Below are 10,971 nucleotides of genomic sequence, written 5' to 3'. Positions count from 1 at the left end.
AAAAAAAAAAAAAAAAAAAAAAAAAAAAAGAAACCCAGAGACAGCCCCTCAGTCAGGGGAGCAGGGGAGGACACAGCCAGAGGGCATCCTCTGTAAGGGAGAGTGGTTCACCAGACCCCAAGGCTTGTCCATGCCTTTATCTTGGACATCCCAGGCTCCAAAAACTGGGACAAATTTGTTTGCCAAATTGTTGATGGCATTTTGTGCTATGTGCCCACAAAAAGCAAGAAAGTTCATTAACAATGAGTGAATGTGTAACTTGGTATAACTTCTTATGGCCTAAGGTGAGAATTATGCAGAATAAAGACTATGGAGGTGTGACACTGAGACTCTGGAAAGGCAGCAAAGATTAAGAAATGCACAGTAAGAAATGGTATGGTGGGGGACCTGCTGAAATAGACTCAAACTTCAAGGAGATTATGGGCCAAATGAGTAAAACCTCTGGGAAACCTATTATTTCATGTTTCTGAACAGCAAGTTTTTCTCACCAGCTAGGATTCAACCACTGAAAAATGGAACGTGTGACACATGTTGTACAGCATATTGTCAGTTATATTTTCACATTTTCCTTACTGAAAAGACTAAATGTTCACTTATTTATAGTAAGCTAGGTATTTTTCTTGCATGATTGTTTTTGCCAAAAATCAAGGTCACTGGAAATAAGTAACCTTGAAATAGCAAAGCAAAGCTGGTAGCATGGTAACCAAGTATGTCACTACTAAGAAACATCCCCTTTTCTCCCTCCCTCCCTCCCTCAGGCAAACACAACTCTGGCTCACAAATCACCCCTGACCATCAAGGGTTGCAGAAACAGCCCTGCTGTACCCAGGATGCACACCAGGATGAAGACCCACAGAAAGATGCGATCAATCACCATGGCGACATATTTCCAGTCGTCCTGAATCTGAAAAAAAAAAATCATGAGAGGGAGGAGATTTAGCTCAGTGGCATTGCCCCTGCCTCAAAAGTGCAAGGTCCTGAGTTTGATTCCTAGTACTGTGCACAAAAAAAAAAAAAACAAAAAAACAGCAGCAGCAGCAGCATAATGGAAAGACATAGTGAATACATTTTAAGTATTAAATGCTTAATGTGATGCAGTAGCAGGAAAAACCCTTTTACGTATAATAGGCAAAAAGTTTTTTTTTCCAATTGATGTGGCCTGAAATCTATTCTCAAGTTTTGCTTTATGTAGTTCATAAATAGGTATAAAATATTTGTCGTATTCTGTTTCAAATCAGAAACTTATTTTTATATATGCCACCTATTTTTTCTTTTTTGTAGGGGGGTTGAGACAGGGTCTCACTGTGTAGTTCAGGCTGGCCTCAAACCCATAGCAATCCTCCTGCCTCATCCTCCTGAGTGCTGAGATTATAAGCATGGGCCACCATGGCCGGCTAAACAACTATTTTTTCTAAAGTGAGTTCCAATTATGTAAAGTTAGTAAAGCCAATTACATATGTCTCTGTGGAAGGATTTAGGACGTTTGATGGAATGGCTAATATAACCCACCATCTACCACTATTTCACAGTTCTTGTTTTTACCCTGATTTAGGTAATTTCCTTTTCACACCTGTTGCAGAGTGAACCATGCCTGTCACCAGCCCACCGACCCTCTCTTCCCCACCACTCCTCCAAAAGGCCCAAGTGTCATCTTCAGTGCAAGGCCAGAGCACTGCAGAAGACCGAGTTATTAAGCAGGTCAAACACCAGAAATAACTGCTGCAGTGAGGTGAAAGGAGGGAGAAAAAGAGCAAGACTAATTGTACATAACACAGATTTGATTTAGGCTTGAAACAGGAAGGAGAATTGTATGGTAATTAAACTCCCAGACAATTGAGAAAGCAAAGAAACCATAATTGAGAGACAGAAAACTCATGAATCAACTGATTTTGAAGCAATAATCACATAAAGAGGCCAGCATGTAATCCTGGGAGATGTGGGTTTACTTCACCACTGTAAGCCCGTGTGTCTGTGTTCTCTGAGTGACATAAGATATGGGGAAAGTAGGAATTGTCATATCCTATTTGCCACGTTACTTTATTTGATCTCCTGAGACCCCAAATCTACTTACTATAGACTGATGCCTCCCCATGCCTTGCAGACTTAAACCTCTGGAAGGTTCGGGAAATGAGGACTGGAAAGCAGAGACTCTTGGAGACAAACTGATTATATAATCTCAGCTCTGTTCCTTCCTAGCTGAAATGTGAGTAAATTCCTTTCTACCCTTAGTCTCGATTCTTCACCTGTAAAATGGGAATGAGAGCAGTGGCTGCCTTAGGGCGTTTCAGCACAGGGTCCTTACCAAACAGAACCTATTGATTTTAAAAATGACCTGTATCGCTGTGTACAGTACTTCTGAGAGCAGCTCACAAGGTTTAGCCTAGTGAAGAAAGCTGGGGGAGCTGGCATGATGACCTGAGTGAGCAGGACAAGTTTGAAGCCAGTAAGGTCCTGTCAAAAAAAAGTAGCAAGGGCTGGGGTTGTAGCTCAGTGGTAGAGCACCCCTGGTTTCAGTTGAAGCACTGTGCGTGCATGCGCACACCCAGACACAGGGGCCCAACACTAACTCCTCCGCCTGTAAGGCATGGTGCCAGTGGCCAGTCTCTGCAGACTGGGGAACCAATGCTGTCACAGATAGAGGGTGCTGGGCACAGAGGTGAATGGGCCCAAGCTCCTGGCCTCTGAGCCCAGCCAGACCCTGGAGACCACCTAGAAGCATGAGGTGACTTTCTGGCTCAGGAGCTGGGGAAGTGGTGGGGACCGCAGCCACTGAGGAGGTTCCTGTGGAGAGGACATGGGGAGAGCTGTGCCTGGTGCTCTTTTTCCTGCCACTCCATCCAGAGACACAGGGTCTGGCTGCTGGGAACAGCAGGAAACAGAGCCCAAGGCTTCCTACTCCCTGCTCAGTCAAGAAAGAGTTAGTCTGGGTGCAAGGGACTGGGGGGAGGCCTGATGTCCCTTCAGATACAAGGCCACCAGCAGGGGAGGCAGCACCTTGGTGACTGAGCCCAGCATGTGGCCCAGGCAGCCTTGGCCTCATGCAGCTGGAGTTTTGTCCCCTACTCCAAACACAACCCTATCTGGCTGACAAATTCCCAGAAAACAGACCAAGGACTTAAAACACTCCATCCCCAGAGGTTGGAGAATCTGGAAACACGAAGGAGGAACAAGCATTTTTAGAGAAGAGCCACATGTGAAAGGTGTGAGAAATGACAGGTATGAACCAGTGTAGAAAATAGAAATGTTGTGACGATGAACTCAGGAGAGGAGCGGGTGCGGTGGAGTTGGCAGATGCTGGCTGGGAGACAGAGGAGTAGAGGACAGGATGAGGGGAAGAGGGGGCTGCACACCAGGAGTTTGGGAAGTGAGAAGGAGGGGACAGGAAGCCACCAGCACTGAAATAACCTGGGCTGGATAAAGAGGAGCCCTCAGCAGGAAACGGCTCCTAGGAACACTAAGCCCACTTGGTGAGACGCTCACCTGCCAGATACCTGTGCTTGGTGTCTGTGGATCTCTCTACAAATAGAAAATTCTATTCTAGATGGAATTATAGACACAACACTCAGATTAACTTAAAACTTCCAAAAGTGACAATGACCATGAATGACATTTTTTAAGTACTTAAGGAAAAGAAGTCCAACACCAGCATTTGTACCCAGCTAAACGCACCCTTGAGTGAAGGGACAAAGCAGGGTGTGGTGGTGCCCACCGGTAATGTCAGCACTCTGGCAGGTGGAGGCAGGAGGATCACAAGTTTGAGCCTAGCTTGGGCAACTTAGTGATTTACTGAGACCCTGTCTCAAAATAAGCCAAAAAAGGCTGGGCATGTAGCTCAGTGTGAAAGCACAACTACGCTCGTGTGCACACAAAGGGAAGGCACATAAATTAAGCCTCCCAGGCCTCAAAAGGTTTACCTGTAAAAGCTCTTGAGAAGGCACACCACTACAAGGGGAAATAAATCTGAGCTCCTAGAAGGATAAGTTCAGTAAAGATCACTGGACCCTTAAATGAATTGCATACAGGATCCTAATGCCCTCAGTGAATATGGACATTATATGCCATCAACATGATGTAGAACTAACAATATCAAGAATGAAAAGGGGGAGAGGGGAATACGAGGGAAAGGGAAGGGGATTTTTAAAAAGCTGTGTTATGTACATGCACCAACTCCATAGATGACTAAAATACATGTGCTGCAAACATGTACTAATACGTTCTTAAAAGGAATTGCAAGAACAACAGCAACAAAAGTACATTCACAAAAATCCAAAAACACCCAGAAACACGTATGTGGCTGAAGCCCTGAGGATGACTGCGACAGCAAGAGTGGGTAGAGGGACATGGTACTGAAAGGTCAGACCATCGAGACGGACTGGAGCCTGGGTGGGGTCTGTGTCGGCAAGGAGCTGCCAGAAGGAGAGGAGCACAGCACAGGGCTTGCATGCGTTCTATTCAGAGCAAGTTCGAGCTTTCAATACATGGCAAAAAGTGAGGCAGAGAGAGAAAATACATCTCGTAAGTGGAAAGCGTGGGAATACAATGGCAGCAACATGACCCTTGGACAATAGTAACTGCAAGACATGTAAGTCACTGCTCAAAGGTCAGGCTCAGATCGGACTGAGTGAATACATCAGCGAAAGAGAAGACAAATGGCCTCAGAATACAGTAATTATCTTAAAAGAGTATGGCTGAGCCAGGTGTTCTGGTGCCTGCCTGTAATCCCAGCATTCTGGGAGGCTGAGGTAGGAGGACTGCACCTTGCACAAGTTTGAGCCCAGCCGGGCAACTTAGTGACTCAGCAAGATCCTGTTTTAAATTTAAAAAAGGAACTGCGGATGCAGCTTAGCGTGGAGGTCTTGGGTTCAAACCCCAGACACCACCCCCCTGCAAAAAAAAAAAGGATCACAGAAGATCTGTACCAAGATAGCCAAAAATGATAAGCTGTCAAAACTGTTCAAATGGGCCTGGGATTTAGCTCAGTGGTTCTACCACCTGCCTCACAAGAACAAGGTCCCAAGTTCGATCCCCGGTACCAAACCAAACCAAAAAAACTTCATTAAAAACCACTTCCAGGGCACATGGGGAGCTCTAGTTTTCTAACTTGGTAACCCGATTCTAGCTGTAACTCTGAACTAATGTGTTAGCACTACTTAGCCCCTTACAGGTGAGACCAGGTGCAAGCCTGTGCAGATGACCAACAGGGACAACTTTCAGAAGACGACACAGGCCAAGGCATGCACTGCGACACTCTCCTGCCTCAGGGCCAGTGTGTCCAGTGTGAGAAGGGAAAATCCTCACACTAGTGAAATCCAGTGATACAAACAAAACCCCTTTGAATCGGTTCCCAGAACGGAACAGGTTGACCTCGTTTACAGGGAAATAGCAGGGAAGCACAGAAAACTTCCTCACCTGCAGCCCTGCCAATCAACCACTGGCTACATGGACTCTAACCAATTGTAGTCATCAGTTATAGTTTAACTAGTTAGCTGTTTACAGTGTGATTAGTTAATTGGCTACAAGGCCTTCTGCAACCTAAGAACAGTCGCTCCTGTGATAAAACTTAAGTCTCTCGGGCCCCGAGCAGGTACCCAGTCCAAATCCGTGCCCTCCCACACATTTTAACATGGGAGATGACCACTCGCAGGCCTGCAGTGTTGCCAAGCAGCTGAAATGGCAAATCAGCAACGTGCACCTCCATGGCTGGCTCCAGCCTTGGAGAGCCAGTGACCCTGAGCCCATAGTGCATGGCCCTGAGCTCTCAGAGCCAGCGCCCCTCAGCCCTTAGTGTTTACCATACTGACTACAATCAGAAAGTGTGAGCCCAAATAAATCTCTCTTTTAAGTTGTGGGTGTCAGGTATTATGTGCAGCTACAGAAGTGACTAAGTTGCCCAGGCAGGACTGAACTTTCTATCCTCCTGCCTCAGCCTCCCAAAGTGCTGGAATTATAGGCGTGTGTCACCATACCTGCCTCTGTCTCCACTTTGGGAGCCTTTATGGGGGCTGTGTTGATTACAGGTTCTTGTGTTTGGGGGCTATCAGGGATGTCAGCCATGGACCCCAGTCCCTCCCTAACCTCTGCCCTGTCGAGTGCAATTTCCCCATTAATCCCTCAGAGAGACTAAAGTGGCGGGAGTGAGGAACAGGTACTGTGGCTGTCATCTGCTTGGAAGGCAGAAGTAACTCCCAGAGTATGGCAAAGACTGGGATGAGTTGTCCCACGTCACCCTGGGGCAGCCTGGGGAGGAGGGAGGGCATGGCAGCAGCCTGTGGCCACCCCCTGCTGGTTCTTGGGAATGGAAGGGTGGGGACCTGCTCTCCCTTCTATCTCAGCAGCACCCTCAGGAGGTACTGGGAACACAGCCTGGGCTTCAGTCTCAGTGCCTGGGAGCAAAGGACAGGCAGGCCCAGTGGGTGGGAGCCGGCCCATAAGGAGACTGCTGTCTCTGCAAATTAAACAGCTTTACCAGGGCGAGGGTGTTCCACCAGCCCTGCCCTCCTGAGCCCTGAACAAGCACTTCCATTCCAACATGAGATGCCTCCTATTGCCCTGGCAGACCTCTGCCATCACTTGAAAAAACAGAGGATGCAAACCACATTCCTAAGCCATGACAATGACCGAGCTGAGCTGGGGCTGCCCTGGACATGGACCACATGCCGATGCTGTGCCCCAGATCCCACTGCCCCACCACAGGAAGTCCCCTGCCTGGCATTTCAGTTTGGAACTTCCCTTCTAATAACAGGGTTTTACTTGTCTGTCTCTATGTCTGCCCTTCTGAAACTCTTAACACCCTGTATGGTGTCTAAGGAGTACTTTTTGGAATAAATATAAAGCCTAATGATCTGAAAAGGCTAGGTTATGGGCAACTAAATCATTGCTACTTAAGCGTTTCAGAAGTGGGTGAGGAAAGGGTAGAGGATTCTGCAAAAGTGATCACTATTGGACAAGTAGGAGAGCCCATGATCACTGATTTCCTGCCCCACCTGGGTGTCCATCAGGTGGAATGGCCTCAAGGCCAATAAAACATCTGCCTCTGGGCTGAACCCCAGGAGCATCTGGGGCTTTGCAGATTTTCGAGTTGCTCAGAGGGTGGGTGTGGGGTGAGGGCAACCATGGCCAGCTCGCCCTGACCCATCTTCCCTGGGTGCCACCAAAGTGGACCTGACACTGCTCACCAGCATTGATTACCCACCATGGAGCAGGCACTAGAGTCACTCAGGAGTTAGTTGTTTGCTAATAAACGACTTACGGCAGAGCCAGTTCATTGTAAAGCAAAGATTCACAATGACCAGGTGTGACTTGGTAACCTTGGGGGTACAGAGAGGGTCACAGAGCAGCTATTTCACAAAAGAAGATATCTACACGGTCAACATAGAAGAGAGCCCTCACCAGGCACGATAGTGTATGCCCGTAATCCCAGCACTCTGGGAGCTGAGGCAGGAGGATTGCTATGAGTCTGAAGTCATTCTGGGCTGCAAAGTTAGACACTGTCTCAAAAAAACACCCTAAAATCAAACCAAAACAAGAAACAGTGACAAGGACAGATCTCAAACACACTGTGTTGAATGAAAGGGGTCAGGACAGTTTTTACTACATGATACCGTGTACATGAAGTTTAAGAGGTAAAGTCAGCAAAACAAGCCAGGGTGTGGTCACTGAGGTGAGGGAAGTGACTAGGAAGCAGCATGCGAACGTTTGGGGGCATGGGAAGTTCCTGTGAAGTTCATGCCTACACAGGACACGCATGACATGAAAATCCAGTGAGCTGGCCACCCAGGGCACAGGTGCTTTCTCCATGTAAACACACTGAAAACAAAAGTAAAAGCCCATGCTGAGCTGGCCAAAGCTCACCAGACAGAGCTTGCTCCTGCCCTTTGAAGCTGGTTCCCTAACCTGAGCTTTCAGCATCTGGGTCCCAGGGGCCTGGACTGTGGCAGCCACAGGCACCACGTTCTCCCAAGTTTGGTCATTTTACAGATGAGACACAGTCTCAGGTCGGTGAGATCCCTAACACATCCCAGGACACAGGACTCTCTGAACATAGCCACTGACTCCAGAGCCTGATTTCCTAACCTGCACCCTATGCGTTGCTCCTCAGGGACCCACAGATGTTTGCTGAGTGACTGAGCGAGTGATAGCAACCACATCCTTACCTCTTTGGCTTCATTCTGGGCTTTCATGTTTTCGGCAATGTACTTGACACTCTGGATGGCCTCTTTGATTTCTGGCGACAGAGCCGAGAGGGACAGCACTGCATCGACAGACTCAGAACTGGAGCTCCTCGTGAGGTTGGCACTGAAGTTGGAGATCTTCACCCTGCGGTGGTGGCAGTAGCTGCACGTTCCCTCCTGGCAGGGGTAGCCTTCCTTGCAGCCCTTGGACTCCACGTGGCTGAAGCAGTTCAGGTTTGAGAGCTCGGTGCCATTCAGGGCCCTTGGGTTCGCGGTGTGGCCCTGGCCACCAGCTGGCCTGGTCATGAACATGACCCTCGGCAGCAGGTCCAGGAAGACGGTCTTCACCCATGTGGGCATCGTGTGTGTGGTCGGCGTCCGGTAGTGCACATTGAGCACGAAGACTGTGATGACGATGGAGAGGGTGACAAAGATCATGGTGAAGAGCAGGTACTCGCCAATGAGAGGGATGACCAGCGAGGTGGACGGGATGGTCTCGGTGATGACCAGCAGGAAGACGGTCAGGGACAGCAGCACCGAGATGCAGAGCGTCACCTTCTCGCCGCAGTCAGATGGCAGGTAGAAGACGAGTACGGTGAGGAAGGAGATGAGCAGACACGGGATGATCAGGTTGATGGTGTAGAAGAGCGGCAGGCGCCGGATGTACAGGGAGTAGGTGATGTCCGTGTAGATCTCCTCGCAGCAGTTGTACTTGATGTCGTGCTTGTAGCCCGGGGCCTTGATGATGGCCCACTCCCCGCTCTCCCAGTAGTCCTTGAGGTTCATGGAGGAGCCAATCAGGACCAGGTCGATCTTAGCCTTGTCATAGGACCAGGACCCGAACTTCATGGTGCAGTTCTGGTAATCAAACGGAAAGTAGGTCACATCAATCTTGCATGAGCTCTTGAAGATGGCTGGAGGGATCCACGTCACCTCCCCTGTGTACTTAAGGAGGGCTTTGGTCTTGTCGTCCACCTGGAAATCCCCGACAGCGCTGTGAGGACAAAGAGGGGTTCGGTGACATGGACATACATCGTCATTGTCCTTTGGCCACGCAGCCCAGCCCACACACACCCACAGGGAAGTGGCAGTAAGGATTGGTGACACTGTGAAAGCAGAGAGCTAAGGGCGGAAGTGGCCACCCAGTCCCCACCCCATTTCCTGATGCCCAGGTGTTTCCCAGCACATTCAGCCACACGTGTCCACGTTGGGCATGTCACCAGCTGTTCCCCAACACACAGTAGCGGCTTTGGTGCTTAGACTCCCACAGACCAAACAGCATTTCTCTCCCCTGGAGACAGGTATCTAGGCAGCCTCTGTGAACATCTGTCACCCGCTATCCCCATGGTCTCCTCCTTTGGTCTCCACTGGGCACTCGAAGTGTGTGTGAGACCAGATGGCGGCACTAGAGGGGCTGCACAGGCCCCGTTCCTGAGCCTTGTGGGGCAGGTTCACTTCTGAGCCCTGCCTCAGTCTTGACCCCACCGTCCGCTGCACTTCTGTTCCTCTTGTTGATCCATAAGGAGCGACCAGACCTCCCGACTTGTCCCCTTCTCTTTCCTACCCACCCTGCTTGTTCCTGCTGCTTCTCCCTTCCTGAAAGCCACATGTGCCCTCTCTGCACAGAGGCAGGCTGATCTCTTGGAGTCATCTTATTGGCACACATGGGATGCTCTCTTCAGGAAGTGCACACAGGACACAGGACATGTTCAGTGCACCACTGCACATGGTCCATCTCAGCAGCCGGCACAGCCCTCTGAAAGTAGGCCGGTGGCCCTCACAATGCCCTCCCTGCCTGGTGGAGGTGCCCGACTTCTTGATGGGCCCTACTGGACTCCATAGCCCGTGGCACTCAAAGGCTTTTCTTGTCCCTGCCTGGGACAGGAAGAGCTGAGACAGGCCCAGAACCTGGACCCACAGGCATGTCTTTGTGGGGCTGGTATGAAGGGGGCTGCAGAAAGCAACAGGAGTGCTCCTACCCCATCCCACACGCACACTTTCTGTTGGTCTCCTCCCTGCACCTGGGTAGGCAGACAGTCCTCACAAGCCGCAGCTACCCCCAGCCCTGCTCCTGCTGACTTCCTGCCCTGCCAGGCTGCTGGTTCCCAAGCCCCTTCCCTCCTGCAGCAGAAGTGATGGGGCGGGGGAACCACGCAAGCCCAGTGAGCACCAGCCCTCATCAGCCACAGTGGAGCCCGTGGGGCTGGGCCAGGCAGAAGCTTCCTGAGCCACAAAGCATCATCAAGTGGGGGGGGGTCTAGGGGTGGCAAACCATGGCCACAGGGTCCCTGTTTTCCCAAATGCATTTGCACCGGATCAGAGCCACCCCCAAGTGCATCTGGAGCTGCAAGGGAAGAGCTGAAGAGCTGTGAGAGAGGCTGACAATCAAGTCTGAAAATGCTTGACTCCTGGCCTTCTCAGGCGCCTTGCTGCCCCCCGCCCCCCGCTAGTCAAGTCCGATGGGGGCTCAAGAGCAGGAATGTTTTACTCGAGATCCACAGAGCTTGGATGTTCAGAACCTGAGCCCCCCAAGAGAGGAGTCACCAAAATGTGTGTGTGCTGAGGACAAGCCCTGGGGTAGGTCTGCTGCGCTGCAGCACATCTCACTGGCTGAGGCTTCCCACAGCAGAAGGCCCAGGGCAATATCAGCAGTCACATCTGTGTCACCAAGAGACAGAACACTAGGACCCAGCTGGGGATAGGGACAGGCACAGCTCCTGCAGGGCCCTTGGTAAATATCTGTTAAGCATCTTCGGAGAATGAATGGGGAGGGAGGGAAAGAAGGGAGGGAGGGAAAGAA

The 10,971-nt window shown here is 50.2% G+C and overlaps 1 protein-coding gene across 1 annotated transcript in view; it reads right to left on the bottom strand.

Annotated features, from left to right (window-relative positions):
• Positions 1-8: 8 nt before the first annotated feature.
• Positions 9-10,971, bottom strand: part of Chrna3 (cholinergic receptor nicotinic alpha 3 subunit) — a 27,352-nt gene continuing 16,389 nt past the window's right edge. The window contains exons 5-6 of the mRNA XM_010619494.2: positions 8,154-9,165; positions 9-904 (exon numbers count right to left, since the gene is read on the bottom strand). Of these exons, the coding sequence (XP_010617796.2) occupies positions 776-904; positions 8,154-9,165 (1,141 nt within the window). The 3' untranslated portion in view covers positions 9-775. The remainder of the gene's footprint in view (positions 905-8,153; positions 9,166-10,971) is intronic.

The sequence above is a fragment of the Fukomys damarensis genome, unplaced genomic scaffold (genome assembly GCF_012274545.1).
Source record: "Fukomys damarensis isolate Sample0158 unplaced genomic scaffold, DMR_v1.0_HiC HiC_scaffold_25, whole genome shotgun sequence".
Classification (NCBI taxonomy): Eukaryota; Metazoa; Chordata; class Mammalia; order Rodentia; family Bathyergidae; genus Fukomys; species Fukomys damarensis.
This window is presented reverse-complemented; position numbering and strand designations above follow the sequence as displayed.